At 43.1% G+C, this 16,804-nt stretch overlaps 1 protein-coding gene across 1 annotated transcript in view; it reads right to left on the bottom strand.

The window, feature by feature from the left end:
* The window catches only part of LOC118391263 (cGMP-dependent 3',5'-cyclic phosphodiesterase-like), a 28,238-nt gene extending 14,054 nt beyond the window's left edge, over window positions 1-14,184 (bottom strand). Inside the window, exons 1-13 of the mRNA XM_035782484.2 lie at window positions 13,682-14,184; window positions 2,782-2,871; window positions 2,494-2,585; window positions 2,256-2,365; window positions 2,044-2,093; window positions 1,741-1,800; window positions 1,486-1,639; window positions 1,295-1,347; window positions 1,114-1,188; window positions 972-1,013; window positions 748-816; window positions 492-622; window positions 257-368 (exon numbers count right to left, since the gene is read on the bottom strand). Coding sequence (XP_035638377.1) covers window positions 257-368; window positions 492-622; window positions 748-816; window positions 972-1,013; window positions 1,114-1,188; window positions 1,295-1,347; window positions 1,486-1,639; window positions 1,741-1,800; window positions 2,044-2,093; window positions 2,256-2,365; window positions 2,494-2,585; window positions 2,782-2,871; window positions 13,682-13,786 — 1,143 coding nt within the window. The 5' untranslated portion in view covers window positions 13,787-14,184. The remainder of the gene's footprint in view (window positions 1-256; window positions 369-491; window positions 623-747; window positions 817-971; window positions 1,014-1,113; window positions 1,189-1,294; window positions 1,348-1,485; window positions 1,640-1,740; window positions 1,801-2,043; window positions 2,094-2,255; window positions 2,366-2,493; window positions 2,586-2,781; window positions 2,872-13,681) is intronic.
* Between the last annotated feature and the right edge of the window lie 2,620 nt (window positions 14,185-16,804).

Here is a 16,804-nt window from a genome sequence, read left to right as displayed (position 1 = left end):
AATACCAAATACACAAAAGCTCAGTAGTTACATAGTCATTAATGGAACTATGTAGTGATTTGGGAAGGAATAATGTAGTGTTCTCCGGTAGTGAAATGTCCCAATTTACTACATAAATCACTACTGGTTTACTATACATCTCAATAGCAATCAAGTAGTAAAACAGTACATTTTGTGCAGATCTTGTGTAGTAGTGATGAGTAGTAATTCAGTAGTACTTTTTCATGAGGGGTGCAGTCAGGTAGCGTCTCCTTACCTGGCATTCATACTTGAGTCTCTGTTCCTTTTGGAATGCCAATGTGCTGGTCAGTACTGAGGAAGTGTAGCAGAAACAGTGCTGCACTATGTGTTCATCCACTTCTGTGTGTCTGAAGAATGACAAGCACACACACATTTTACAGCAAGACACAAACCTATGCAGCTATGCAAGCACGCACGCATACACTCAGACAGAAGTTTGCATGCTTATGCTAACACACACAGCTCTATACCTGTCTGCTCCTTTTTTGTTGAAGGCACAGGCAAGGGCCACAACCTTGGTGGTGGCCCGACACTCAACAGGAACACACAGCATGGAGAGAACTTCAAATCCCAGAGTGCTGTTCAGCTGCTGGTGTTCCTTCTACAGTATCAGCCCAGAGAAGAGGGAAAAGGGGCAGAGATGTAGAGGACACGGCCATCAAACATATCCTAACGTACTACTGTTAACACTACAATACTGATCAGGGGACATTTCAGTGTTCTTACTTGAGTGACGTCTTGCAGAGAGATGCTCTTCCTCTTCTCCACAGCCTGACCAAGGTTGCCAAATGACAGCTGGATCACAGACAGACAGACAGACAGACAGACAGACAGACAGACAGACAGACAGACAGACAGACAGACAGACAGACAGACAGACAGACAGACAGAGGGTCAGTGGCACAGGTGGTAATGTCAGAGGGATAGAAGGGTTGTGTTGTAGAACTTACAGGGAAACTGATCTCCGCCTTCAGAACCTTGTCTCCAACTACCTGAGGAATAACAAAGACATCTAACAAACTTGTTTTTGTTTGCATTTTTGCACTTTTGCGTCATTTTAGAATATTGAATATTGTGTGTGTACATGTGTACCTGACAGAACAGCTGTTGGTTATCCTCTGATACCAGAAGTAAACAGCAGCACAATGAATGAGTCTGCGCCTCCAGCTGTGAAAACAACAATACAACCGATTCAGTCAAACAGTCACTCTGTGTATCAATCAAACGATCAACCAGCTTCTATAAATCAGTTTATTTCTGGTTCTGGACTTACATAACGGATTACTTTTAGTTGGAGGGTGGCAGCGTCCAGGTCATACAGCTCTCCTATAGTAGACAGTGAAAGAATCGACAAAGTCATTACACATAGTAATATATTATTAACTACTTTTATCCAATATACTCGACAATGACGAGTCTATAGACGGCAGAACACAAGTGCTGGGCCCCATCGCACTATCATACCACAAAGCCTCAGGATCTGATGGTCCAGTGCACTGTAGTCCACATCAGGTGTGGTCCTCCTGGTCAGGGATAGATATGATTTCCTGTTGACCTCTAACCCCTGGGTGAGCCTTTGACCCTGCAGGGCCTGGACTCTCTTACAGGCTATGGTGACCTGTGAGGAAAATCAGAGTTGTACCAGCAGTAGGCCTGCTGTCTCAGAATGTGATCGTATTAAAGGACTGGTGGGTCTGGAGAAGGACACTTCAGACTCACATGTCTCTCCAGTACATCAAGGCTTTGTTCCTGAGCTTTAGTGGGCTGTGTACAGCAAACCTTTCAGAATAGAGAAGACACCGTGTAACAGGCAGGCAATATTAAAGTGATATCTTTGATAATGTAAGGCAGAGAGGTGAGAGGGTTATGAGGGCGGCAGGTTGCAGTTAATAGCGTTTGGCCAGTAAAATAAAGGTTGCTGGTTTGAATCCCTGAGTCGACTAGGTGAAAATCTATCGATGTGCCCTTGAGCAAGGCACTTAACCCTAGTCGCTAAATGTAAATGATGAGGAGCATGCTCACCAAGAGGAGGGCGGTAGTTACAACCTGGTCCAGGATTGGAATGATCAACACTGTGGTGGACGTGCAGAAGATAGATGGGAAAAGGATTGGGTAGAGAGAAGGAAAGTATTAGCCAGGAGGAGGACTGTGGACTGTTTTGAACTCTCTCAAATCTTTTAGAGTATAGTTGCTGTTGCTCATCCTGCAACATAGCCAGACACACAAACACACACCTCTTTTGTCCTGCTGCAGTGGCTCTGTTAGTCTCTCTCTCTGTTGCTCCTGCAGCTCTGAGGAAGGAAGTCCTTCACACTGTACTCTCCTCTGCTGGACAACCACATCCCTTAGAAAGACAGTGATTTTATTGATTTAGGAACATCACAAACAATGTCACTAGAGTGAAAATGAAGACTGAATTAGTACGGTCTGAAGTACAGGTCAACTGGGCACCAAATCAGCCCTGCCGATTACCTGAGTCTCCCCTCCTTCGGTAGCTCATGGGGTGGTTCTTCACACCACAAGCGTCCTGTCTCTGCATCCAATAGATAGACGTATACACTGTCCTATAATAGAGAGAGGGGGAGGGCAGCCTGTTAGAGGGGGGAGAAAATATGGTTGTAAAAAATGTTTTGTAACATTATTTGGTCAAACATGTTCAAGTGGATGGTCAACCCTCCCCCAGGGAGAATACAGTATGGTGCTGAATAGGATGGAGACAGACCATATATATAAATCATGATGGAGACAGTAGATACACACCACTTCATAAAAGACAGTCTGGAGAGCCTCTCTGATGGCATCCTGCAGGGAAGAGGAGTCTGTGACTGAAGCCAGTTGGAGCAATGCATACTGGGAAATAAAACAAGGGGAAAGAATAATTAATACTGTAGTGACTTTGATGCACAGATACACAGAGAAGGAGGTGGAGGAATGGGCTCTGGATGTTACTCACACAGAGCTGCCTCTCCAGTAGCTCATATTCACTGGAGACACATGCACTGTAGAGTACAGCCAGACCGACCAGTGACACTTACAACACACTCACCATTACATCAATCAATGCAGTATATTAGGCCTTATCTCAAAGGATGTAGCTGGGTCAATTCTCTAACTGTCAAACTGTGACTGACAACCCAACACTCCGCCTCCAATTGTAAGACAAAATATTAAGTAAATTAAAGTAGACTATGTTATATTCATTGCATTGCCAAAGGACATTCTGTGTTCCTTTATAATTTATCTAAATTATGGAAACTGGTTTTAATATTGTTTGATAGCTGTATTTTTTGCAATGACAACAGTTTCATGTTTACATGCACAGTGAATGCCCTGGAGAGGGTGCCTGTTTTATAGTGCCTTGTATCAGCTCGCGCACACATGTACACATGCTTACACACACACTTGTCACACAGGCAACCTTCACTTGTCTTAGAGTAAATTACAAACAGGTCTGGAGAAACAACTTCATCATACACAGTGATACTCCTTAATCCCAGAAACCAGCGTGTTTATTATTATTATTACCTTTATTTAACCAGGCAAGTCAGTTAAGAACACATTCTTATTTTCAATGACGGCCTGGGAACTGTGTGCCCAGTTAAACATAAAAAAACTAAAAGCATAGGCCTCCTGGGTGGCGCAGTGGTCTAGGGCACTGCATCGCAGCGCTAGCTGTGCCACCAGCTAGCACCAGAGACAGGCTCTGTTGCAGCCGGCCGCGACCAGGTGGTCCGTGGGGCGACGCATAATTGACCTAGTGTCGTCCGGGTTAGGGAGGGTTTGGCCGGTAGGGATATCCTTGTCTCATCGTGCACCAGCGACTCCTGTGGCAGGCCGGGCACAGTGAGTGCCAAACCAAGCCTCCGGGTTGGATGCGCGCTGTGTTAAGAAGCAGTGCGGCTTGGTTGGGTTGTGTATCGGAGGACGCATGGCTTTCGACCTTCGTCTCTCCCGAGCCCGTATGGGAGTTGTAGTGATGAAACAAGATAGTAATTACTAACAATTGGATACCACGAAATTGGGGAGAAAAGGGAGTAAAACATTTTTAAATAATAGAAAATTATAATAAACTTAAAGCATTTGTATGTGGGACAAATATTCACTAAACCCTAAACCTCAACTACATCTTATAATAAATAATGTGGAAATGAAGCAAGTTGAGGTGACTATAAACTGCTTGGAGAACCCTGTATTGTAAACTGTCATGGTCAAAACATGTTGATACAACAGTAGGTAGCAATGGGAAAAGTCTCTCCATAATAAAGAGCTGTCCTGCCTTTTTAACAAGACAGGTCCTACAGGCCCTAGTTTTGTTGCAGCTGGACTACTGTTCAGTCATATGGTCAGGGGCCACAAAGAAGGACCCTTGGAAAATTACAATTAGCTCAGAACAGGGCAGCACGGCCGGCCCTTAAATGTACATATGGAGCTAACATTAATAATATGCATGTCAATCTCTCATGGCTCAAAGTGGAGGAGAGATTGACTTCATCACTACTTGTTTGTGTAAGAAGTGTTGACATGTTGAAAGCACCGAGGTGTCTGTTTAAACTACTAGCACACAGCTCAGACACCCATGCATACCCCACAAGACATGCCACCAGGTCCCTTCACAGTCCCCAAGTCAAGAACAGACTACGGAAGGCGCACAGTACTACATGGCTACATGGAACTCTATTTCACATCAGGTAACTGATGCAAGCTGATAAAAATACACCGTATGGAACAGTGGGGACTGTGAAGAGACACACACAGGTTCAGACACACATACACATGATAAGACACGCACTCTACACACACGTACACATGGATTTTGTATTATAGATATGTGGTAGTAGAGCAGTGGCCTGAGGGAACACACTTAATGTGTTGTGAAAAGTGTTAAGAAATGTCATATTTTAAATTGTATATATAACTGCCTTAATGTTGCTGGACCCCAGGAGCTGCCTTGGCAGCATCTACTCTAATGGGGATCCTTAATAAATACAAATACAAAAACGGCATCCCTTTTGTAAAATGTGCTATGCTGATTGAGCTATGTTGATGAACCTGATTCGGTAGTGTCTTGCGTGGCAACGTCTTTCAACACTATCACTTTTCTCAAGAGCCCTTCGGAGGAGCAGAGCAAACATGACCTCTTCCTCTAGTGTCTGTGGAATGTACGTCATATAGGGGTGTCTCAGGTAAATAACAGCACAGGACGTAATAGTGTTTGTGCTTCCATAGCAGCATCTGGTGTTTACCCTCTTTATCTTACAAGTGTGAGGAATTTCTGATGCAAATGCTACTGACGTTGGAGTTATTTTACAGGCAGCAACATGTACCTGTGCACTCCTAAACATTGTGAATAAGGGAGGAAAACACACGCACACAGATGAACATGCACACACCCAGGGTGAGTCAGACAAAGGTCATCTGAACCACCCCCAGCACCCATTGCGTGTGGAGTCATGTGTCTGCTGATTGAATTGAATTGATCTATGCTAAAGTTCACAGTAACCTTATGGAGAATATAAGCACCGAGTAATCACATCACCTGGAATCAATAGGATTCCTCCTACACTATATGGCAGGCCAATCTGCTTTACTATACGCCCTCCCTAAGTCTGCCCTAGTTTTCTGTGTCCCAGTCTTGTTTCAGTGTGTCTCATTTATCTACTTCACACATCTCACACGAACAACTTCCTGACATGTGACCTATTTTCAGTACATTTCTATACACATAGTACCAAACATAAAGCAGATACAGCGAACAAAGGCCCAATGACGCCAAAGCAGGAAGATGTGTATGAATCCTATTATATACAATATAATCCTATTTCTCCACCAGAGTGGAGACTAATGGGAGCAAACTTACAAGACACCTCGCTACTGTTTATAGGACAAAGTCTGAACACTGTCTAAAGATAAACACTAAGGTGGACTCATTTACCTTGTGTGCGTGGGTGTGTGTGTGCCTGTATGTATGTGTGTGTGTGTGTGTGTGTGTGTGTGTGTGTGTGTGTGTGTGTGTGTGTGTGTGTGTGTGTGTGTGTGTGTGTGTGTGTGTGTGTGTGTGTGTGTGTGTGTGTGTGTGTGTGTGTGTGTGTGTGTGTGTGTATAAAATCAGGAAGGTAATGCTCACTCATTCGTTGCAGTAGGTCTTGCCTGCATGGTCTTGTTCAGTAATTTTCTCATCCAACACCTTTACCAGCCAACTCTGACTTAAGCTGCACCAGTCAAGAAATATGATCAGGCTTATGTTGAGATTTCCTTTCCCCCATCTTTTTCTTAAAGGGTTTGAAGTGTGTTTGCCAGCAACGATACTGTTAGTATTGCTTACGAAATGACAGAGGAGAGACTTTTCAATTCTGCTCAAACTCAGACAAAGACAGATGTCACCTTCAGGCTGGCCTGCCATAGCCCCAGGTCAAAGGTCAAATGTTAAGAGGCAGCTCAGGAGTTAAAGCAGCACTGTATTCTAAAGCAGATTGGCCTGGGAGTGACAAAGAAGGGCCCTGCTTGTTAAAATTGACAAAGTGGGGGGAAGGAAAGCGCATGTGAGAGACAGAGAGATCAGAGAGAAAAAGAGTGAGAGAGAGCATTACGTACATAGCTATGATAACATAATTTCACAGTCATTTCAGTGCATTAAACCCATATCTGAACGCGTCATAAGGAGGATAAATAGGGGGAAATTCACAGTACCACCGTCTGCCTACGTAAGCTACTAGCTTCTTAATCTCCTGGGAAGTTTCTGTAAACTCCATATTTAGTTTAATACAGAGACCTCTTTCATCACATCAAGATAATGACAGTGGCACACAGACATGCCAAAACATCCACACCATCCTCACAGGAGTGTCAACACTATTACTCTAACCTGTATTCATTTGCTTGGCAGATACACTTATATCTGGAGTCAAACATCTGTCTTTTAACCTTTACGTATGACAGGTAGCTCACTCACAATCTGCTATTTTCATCAGTTTATTACATACACATGGTGCTATCTGCTGCTAATATGTTACAGTGTGTTAGGGGGTGTTCAGACCTTTTGGTTCAGAATTATACCATTGGAGGACTGCCTGAAAACACTGTGACTGAGCAATCTGAGGGGTTCATATAGAAATGTACAGTGCATTCGGAAAGTATTCAGACGCCTTGACTTTCCTCCCCCCAAAATGACTTTACAGCCTTATTCTAAAATGTATTAAATACAAAATGTTCCACATCAATCTACACACAATACCCCATAATGACAAAGTGAAAACAGTTTTTTTGAAATTTGGGCAAATGTATTAAGTATAAAAAAACAGAAAAACCTTATATAGATAAGTATTCATACCCTTTGCTATGAGACTCGAAATTGAACTCAGGGGCATCCTGTTTCCATTGATCATCATTGAGATGTTTCTACAAATTGATTGGAGTCTACCTGTAAATTCAGTAGATTGGACAAGACTTGGAAAGGCACACACCTGTCTATATATAAGGTCCAACAGTTGACAGTGCATATCAGAGCAAAAACCAAGACATGAGGTCGATGGAATTGTCCATAGAGCTCCGAGACAGGATTATGTCGAGGCACAGATCTGGGGAAGGGTACCAAAACATTTCTGCAGCATTGAAGGTCCCCAAGAACACAGTGGCCTCCATCTCTCTTAAATGGAAGAAGTTTGGAACCACCAAAACTCTTCCTAGAACTGGCCGCCCGGCCAAACAGAGCAATCGGGGGAGAAGGGCCTTGGTCAGGGAGGTGACCAAGAACCCGATGGTCACTCTGACAAAGCTCCAGAGTTCCTCCAGAAGGACAACCATCTCTGCAGCACTCCACCAACCAGGCCTTTATGGTAGAGTGGCCAGATGGAAGCCACTCCTCAGTAAAAGGCACGACAGCCTGCTTAGAGTTTACCAAAAGGTGCCTAAAGGACTCTCAGCCCATAAACAAGATTCTTTGGTCTGATGAAACCAAGATTGAACTCTTTGGCCTGAATGCCAAGTGTCACATCTGGAGGAAACCTGGCACCATCCCTACTGTGAAGCATGGTGAGGGCAGCATCATGCTGCAGGGATGTTTTTCAGCGGCAAGGACTAGGAGACTAGTCAGGATTGAGGGAAAGTTGAACGTAGGAATGTAGAGAGAGATACTTGATGAAAACCTGCTCCAGAGCTCTGAGGACCTCAGACTGGTGCGATGGTTCACCTTCCAACATGACAACGACCCTAAGCACACAGCCAAGTCAACGCAGGAGTGGCTTCAGGACAAGTCTCTGAATGTCATTGAGTGGTCCAACCAGAGCCCAGACGTGAACCCGAACAAACATCTCTGGAGAGACCTGAAAATGGCTGTGCAGTGACACACCCCATCCAACCCGACAGAGCTTGAGAGGATCTGCAGAGAAGAATGGGAGAAACTCCCCAAATACAGGTGTGCCAAGCTTGTAGGGTCATACCCAAGAAGAATCTAGGCTGTAATCACTGCCAAAGGTGCTTCAACAAAGTACTGGGTAAAGGGTCTGAATACTTATGTAAATGTGATATTTCAGTTATTGTTTTTTATAAAAATGTGCTAAAATTAAATTAAAAACATCATTTTCTTTCATTATGGGGTATTGTGTGTAGTTTGATGAATATTATTACATTTTAAATCCATTTTAGAATATGGCTGTAACGTAACAAAATGTGGAAAAAGTCAAGGGGTCTGAATACTTTCCGAATGCACAATTTGCCAGCACTTGAATTTGTCTCGGGCCTAACAACACCTGTGCCATTATATCCTCCAAACACAGCTTCTCTGGCATAATCACTTACATATAGTATAGTAGTAAAAGTTGCTTGTTTGAGTGGTTCTCAGCCTCATTCCATGTGAATAAGAGAGAAGATCGTAAGAGAATGTACCCTAGTACGGATGGATATAAATCAGCTATGCAGATTTAGGAACTTCATCTAAACAGGAAAGTCTGAATCTATATAAACAATGTTGTCAAGGGCTTAATGGGATGACAGAAGAGATTTAAAAACAGTGCCTCTCACCCCCAGCTGTAGTCAGACAAACACTGTAGTCAGACAAACACTGTTTGTTGGTATCATTAAACAACAGGTGGGTTAGATGAAGGATGGCCTGCTGATTCAGCTGTATATGAATGGGCCCAGATTGATTAGCAGCATGCTAGTTGTGGCCCGGAAATACCTTCCCTATTTTTACACAATTGCATGCGCACAGCGTGCATCAGAGAGCTGACACTGACAGTAAAAAACACTGATTGACACCCTCACCCCAACTGTGCTTTGACAAGCTGCTCAACTGCCAGTACCAGCCTTCCATCGGACCTGTCTCCATTTGCAAACAAGGATCTGGAGGGTGTTAGTTAGAGCTGAGCATCACCCACATTAAGAGGTACCCCACTGATAAGTGCTGTGGACAGACAGGAAAAGCATCACAGAGTTCAGAGTCGTGCACCACTGTGGCATCACTAATGAGCAGACTCAACATGGGGTTCTTTGGGCTTGACACTCAACAACATCCCTGATTATCTTTGAGGCTGAGCAGCCTTGACCTCATGCATATGCACAGGCCTGCCTGCCTGTCTGTCAGTTAGCATGGAAGACCAACTGAGACTGTCAGTCAGAGTACTCATGGGAGGATTACTGTGGACATAGTCAGCTGTTACATAGCTGAGTGGGGAGAAGGGAAGTCAATGATATGAGTTCTACACTCTCCCAAACAAAGATTAATCCATTGCTCTGTTAACTTTCTGAGAGACTTCAAAAGAGAATCAATACACATTTGCCCTCAATACACATTTCAATTGATGATGTGGTTGGTGAAACATTGCTTCTTGAAAGTCCTTTAACTGGAAAACTTGACTGTTGATATACAACAGGCCAATGAAAAAAATACTAAAGGAAAGTTTTGAGTGGATTTTCCCTTAAATATCAAGTCTAATATGGGGTGGCCCTAATGTCGTTGCTGCTGTACTAAGTATGCTGCTCATCCTGGACAATGAGCTCTATCCTGTAGGGAGAGTAATTTTCAAAAAAGCTTAAAGATGGCGCTGACAGAGAGGGCTGCCTCGCTTCTAGTTCTTAGGAAACTTTGCAGTAGTTTGCTTTTTATGTATTATTTCTAACATTTTTAGCCCAGAAAATGTTATGTGATATTGCATACAGCCGGGAAGAACTATTGGATATCAGAGTGGCGGTACCTCACCAACACTGCCAGCATTACGACCATGAATATGACTTTCCTGAAGCGGATTCTTTGTTCGCACCACCCAGGGCAATTGAACTGATTCCAGAGACTGGCCCAAAACAACGCTGGCGAATGAGAGGTACTCAGAGCGGTCTTCTAGCCCGATTATGGAGGTGCGCAAACCACCAACCGCTTCCGAGTATATTACTCACTGTTCAGTCCCTGGATAATAAAGTTGATGAGCTCAGGGCAAGGGTTTCTTTCCAGAGAGACATCAGGGATTGTAACATTCTCTGTTTTACAGAAACATGGCTCTCTCAGGATATACTGTCGGAGCCTGTCCCGCCATTTGGATTCTCAGTTCATCGCGCCGACAGGAATAAACACCTCTCTGGGGGTGTATGTTTCATGATTAACGACTCATGGTGTAATTGTGATAACATACAGGAACTCAAGTACTTTTGTTCACCTGACCTAGAATACCTCACAATCAAATGCCGACCGTATTATCGCCCAAGAGAATTCTCTTAGATTATAGTCACAGCCGTGTATATCCCCCCTCAAGCCAATACCATGACGGCCCTCAAGGAACTTCACTGGGCTTTATGCAAACTGGAAACATTATATCCCGAGGCTGCATTTATTGTAGCTGAGGATTTTAACAAAGCAAATTTGAGAAAAGGGATGCCTAAATTGTATCAGCATATCGACTGTAGTACTCACGCTGCTAAAACACTCAACCACAGTTATTAAAACATACGGGATGCGAGGCCCTCCCTCGCCCTTCTTTTGGAAAATCTGACCACCACTCCATTTTGCTCCTCCCTACCTATAGGCAGACACTCAAACAGGAAGTACCCGTGCTAATGACTGTTCAACGCTGGTCTGACCAATCGGAATCCACGCTTCAAGATTGTTTTGATCACGAGGACTGGGATATGTTCCGGGTAGCTTCCGAGAATAATGTTCACGAATACACTGAGACGGTGACTTAGTTTATCAGGAAGTGTATAGGAGATGTTGTAACCACTGTGACTATTAAAACCTAGCCTAACCAGAAACTGTGGACAGATAGCAGCATTTGCGCAAAACCGCTTTTAACCATGGCAAGGTGACTAGGACTATGGCAGAATGCAAATAGAGTAATCATTCCCTCTGCAAGGCAATCAAACAGGTAACACGTCAGTATAGAGACAAAGTGGAGTCGCAATTCAACGGCTCAGACACAAGACGTACGTGGCAGGGTCTACAGACAATCACGGACTACAAAAGGAAAACCAGCCACGTCGCGGACACTGACATCTTGCTTCCGGACAAGCTAAACACCTTCTTTGCCCCTTTGAGGATAACACAGTGCCACTGACGCAGCCCGCTACCAAGGACTGTGGACTCTCCTTCTCCGTGGCCGAGTTGAGAAAGACATTTAAACTTGTTAACCCTTGCAGGGCTGCCGGCCCAGACGGCATCCCTAGCCGCGTCCTGGCTGGTGTGTTTACGGACATATTCAATCTCTCCCTATCGCAGTCTGATGCCCCACATGCTTCAAGATGTCAACCATGGTTCCTGTACCCAAGAATGCAACGGTAACTGAATTAAATGACTTACTTACTACTAGCACTTACTTCTGTCATCATAAAGTGCTTTGAGAGGCTAGTCAAGGATCATATCACCTCCACCTTACCTGATACCCTAGACCCACTTCAATTTGCTTACTGCCCCAAAAGGTTCACAGACAATGCAATTTCCATCACACTGCACACTGCCTTATCCCATCTGGACAAGAGGAATACCTATGTAAGAATGCAGTTCATTGACTACAGCTCATCATTAAGTTTGATGCCCTGGGTCTGAACCCCACCCTGTACGATTGGACGAGCCGCATCAAACACCCAAACTGGACAGTTTAATCTCAATCTCTTCATTCAAAGACTCAATCATGGACACTCTTACTGACAGTTGTGGCTGCTTTGTGTGATGTATTGCTGTCTCTACCTTCTTGCCCTTTGTGCTGTTGACTGTGCCCAATAATGTTTGTACCATGTTTTGTGCAGCTACCATGTTGTTGTTATGTTTTGTTGCCACCATGCTGTCATGTGTTGCTGCCTTGCTGTGTTTGTCTTAGGTCTCTCTTTATGTAGTATTGTGTTGTCTCTCTTGTTGTGATGTGTTTCGTCTTATATTTACAGTTGAAGTCGGAAGTTTACATACACCGTAGCCAAATACGTAAAAACCTTGAATATGCCTATATATAGACAAGGACCTGTCCTCCTGCAGCTTTGGAGCCTGTGATTTGTGTGAGGGTCCAACAAGATTTTTTTTGTGAATCCTCCTACAACGAAAATAGCATCAGAGGGCCAAAGAAGGTGACTTGGCAGGGGATTCCAAAAATAATTAATGTTCCCCTTCTGTCTGGCTTCGATCACAGGTGACTGTTAACAGGTGACTACGTTAACAGGTGTTCAGCGTGCTCTATCTCCCTCCTTTCATCACATAAATACACAGACAAAGACACAGATACACACATATACACTCCACGTTGCCATCAGTAAAGCATGAACCATTTGACCAACCGGCACAGCCAACTAAACAGCACAGCCAATCCAGAAGCATCTACAAATCAGCTGAGCATTGAACATGTAAATACCTCCAACTCTGAACATGAGGGAACCATCTCTCTCTCACAGGGATTGGCTCACTACTGCATGTCAAATGATTTCAGCTGAAATGTGACTGACAGCTGTCTCTATGGTGTCCGATCATACAGTATCTCACAGACACACAAGCCAGTCCTATAGTTCTTAGAGTGCAGACACATGCAGTGGTGGTAATGTACTTAAGTACAAATACTTGAAAGAAATACTTAAGTAGTTTACTATTTATATTTTTGACAACTTTTAGTTTTACTCCACTACATTCCTAAATAAATTAATATATGTTTTGCTCCATACATTTTCTATGACACCCAAAAGTACTTGTTACATTTTGAATGCTTAGCAGGACGGGACAATAGTCCAATCCACGCACTTATCAAGAGAACATCCCTGATCATCCGTACAACCTCTAATCTGGCAGACTCACACAGACTCATGCTTCGTTTGTAAATTATGTTGAGTGTTGGAGTGCTTCCCTGGCTATCCGTAAATTTAAAAAGCACGAAAATCTTTGTCAGGTTTGTTTAATATAGGGAAATAATTGTTACTTTTACTTTTGATACTTACGTATATTTTAGCAATTGCATGTACTTTTGTTACTTAAGTATATTTCAAACCAAATACTTTTAGACTCTTACTCAAGTGGTATTTTACTGGGTGACTTTCACTTTTACTTTAGTCATTTTCTATTAAAGTGTCTTTACTTTTACTCAAGTTTGACAATGGGATACGTTTTCAGCTACTGGACACGTGGCAGGAGGCTGGAACACTTTTTACTACTGTATGTCCTGGGGCTAGAAGAAGGAAGATAAGGGAAAGGAGAGCAGAGTCTTACCTGTACGGAGTTTGAATATGGCCCTCTCTCCTCCACCGGCGGGAACACCTGCCGTCCCCCTCCCCTGAAGAAGCGAAAGAGGGCAATAAGAACCCCCTGCAGCATACCTGTGTTTCTATAGTGCCCTCCTCTCCCTCTTTATCACTTTCTTTATCTCTATGTTTCGTTTTCTATTTGTCTCTCTCTGTCTTTCAGCCACTAACCCTACGTCTCTATCAGTCTCCTTGACTCTCTTCCTCTAACACTCTCCTGGTTGTCAGTGGAGACAGAGTCTCAGTACATAAACAAGCCTACCCATATCTACACATGCTCCAGGCTTCTCGCTCTCTCCTTTTCCCTCTCTCTTTCTCTCTCTCAAGTCTCTCTTCAAATCTCCTCCTCCCTAACTCTCTCTCTCTCTCTCTACTCTGCCCTGCCCCCCTTCTCTCTGGTCCTCTGTAGCTCAATTGGTAAATTATGGATCTTGCAACGCCAGTACAGTGGGTATGATTCCCGGGACCACCCACAAGTAAAAATGTTGGCATTCATGTCTGTAATTTGCTTTGGATAAAAGCAACTGGTAAATGGAATATATATTACAGTACTGTGTGTGGTTATTATGTTGTGTGTGCCTGTGTGTACATGTGTGCGTTTGTCTGCATGTGTGGTTTGGACAATCCAGTATCTGCACACTGGTATGGAAACTGCATTTTTGTGTGAGTGTCTGTGAATATCTCCAATGCCATCTCCACCTGCTCCAGAAAAACTGCAGGGCTCCAAAAACAGATAGAGAAGCAAACACGAAATGCCTAGTCTCTCTCTCACTCTCACTCTCACACTCACAGGGATATCGATCTAAGTGCCAACGAGTGAGAGATATTGTTTCAGCCCAGGGTCAGAGAGGCTGGCTCAGTGGGGGTGGGGGTTCCCTTTTTGCAAGCTCCGGTAACACAAGGCTTCACGGAGCAACATTCTATCACATGCACAAGCCTATCAACATATAATAGCACTGTCAGGTTGGTCTGTAGTGTACCGTACATAGCCTATGGTCATATTTATTTGGGTCATATTAATTTTTTTCTGTTTAAGTTTGAATTCAATTAAGGGATTTATATTTCTATTACATTCTAATAATCCAGGAGGATGTTGTCACATTAATGTGACATGAATAATGGTCCTGTGTAAACATCCCGTTGAAGAGTCGTCTCCATTGACACAAGATCCATTTGACTCTGAGTCATATTTAGCAACTAAACAGCCATGAAGTGATATGACTTTCCAGTTAAAAGGTTTTGTTATTGATAGGCTAAAGCTGAACACAGAACATCGGGGGAATCATATGCAACACAATCTCCTTTGTATGATAATGAGAGCAAAGAACCAAGACCCTGACATCAGAACAGGCCTGTCCCCTGTCAAGAGTTCAAAGCTGCTGCACCTACTGAAAAACACAGCAAAGAAAACACCCATAAATACATCAGCATGTGCATTTAGCATAATTGTGAAATAAGACACAGATAATAACACAAAGGAAACTTCATAGGCTTGTGTGATTCTATTAGTTTGAATAAAATAAACATAATCTCTCTTCAAGCAGAAAAACCTAATTATATCGGAATGCTTTTTTTATCGTGTACATAATTATACTGAATCAATTACCCCTGAATGAGAGCTGACTGGCAGAGAGTTAATACAAATATTCACTTGAGCATGTAATAGGCAATTTATTGACATGACCAAACATGACCAAACAACAAAATGAGTTTTACAAATGGTACAAATTATTATAAATAAAAAGAAAACTATTTTTTAACAAATGTTAAGACCTCAGTCTATTTTTTCCTTCATAAAGCCTTTAAAGATTCATGACACCACCGGGAAGATATTCCCTCTTTGGTTTCTAATCTAGTTCCATGATGGACCACTGAAAAAGTTTTTCTAAAACATGTTGTACCAGTAATTGGCATGCAAGTCTTCTCATTGCAAGAGAACCACTTCCATTAAACGTAGAAAGATGATTCAGTCTATGTCAGAAGGTAATTAAATGACAGACCAGTCAGCAACATCTAAAGGTCTGCAAGATGGGAAGTGAAAAAAGCTGCACTAAAATGTGAGATTCCATAATGAATGTAGAATTTTTGTGTCAAATATGCAGGTTGACATTTGTTGTCACGGGTTTTTCCCTGGAGGTAGAACTGAGCGGTTTCCGCTCTATGGACCAGCTGCAAAGTCAAAATTGGCTTTATTGTGAAAATTTATGAAAACCAAAATATATTTTTGGTCTTAATTTAAGGTTAGGGTTAGGTATTACCTCCCTAACCCTACATTTGCACACACTGTGCATAGATTTTTCTATGGTGTTATTGACTGTATGTTTGTTAATCCCATGTGTAACTCTGTGTTGTTGTTTTTGTCGCACTGCTTTGCTTTATCTTGGCCCGGTCGCAGTTGTAAATGAGAACTTGTTCTCAACTGTCCTACCTGGTTAAATAAAGGTGAAATAAAAAAATGACAGTCAGCCGTGTGGTTAAGGTTAGAGTTAGGGTTAGGGTTAAAAAGCGATTGTATGACTGTGGCTGTGCCAGCTAGTGACCACTCTGCAGAGCTGCCTCCAGTACATGAGTCATCTTAATGCCAATCTGCGTCAAATATGAGCAGGTTATGGTAATGTGTGAAGCTTAATGGGGGTAGTGATTTAAGAACTGGGGGTGAATGGAGTGCATGGTTGTTACTAGGGTGACTGAGCCTCTTCAACAGCCCTGAGTTCCTAATGTAAAGCAATTACCCACACAGCCTCACAGCTAATGACAGACAGCTGAAAAATAAAAGGATATTAGAAAGCCCTTTTATTGAGCGAGAGGCACTTAGCCCCACAAGAGCACCAATAAAACTTTATGGGAGATTGAGAGTGGTGGGGGGTCTAATGTGCTGTAGCTACACACAACATGCCAGAAACCCAGTCCTAAACCCTTTGTTACATCAAAATGATGATATAAACCTGAGAGAATTATAATGGGGTGGCAGGTAACCTAGTGGTTAGAGCATTGGGCCAGTAACCGAAAGGTTGCTGGATCGAATCCCTGAGCTGACAAGGTAAAAATCTGCCGTTCTGCCCCTGAACAAGGCAGTTAACCAACTGTTCCC

The sequence above is a fragment of the Oncorhynchus keta genome, chromosome 12, assembly GCF_023373465.1.
Source record: "Oncorhynchus keta strain PuntledgeMale-10-30-2019 chromosome 12, Oket_V2, whole genome shotgun sequence".
Taxonomy (NCBI): domain Eukaryota; kingdom Metazoa; phylum Chordata; class Actinopteri; order Salmoniformes; family Salmonidae; genus Oncorhynchus; species Oncorhynchus keta.
This window is presented reverse-complemented; position numbering and strand designations above follow the sequence as displayed.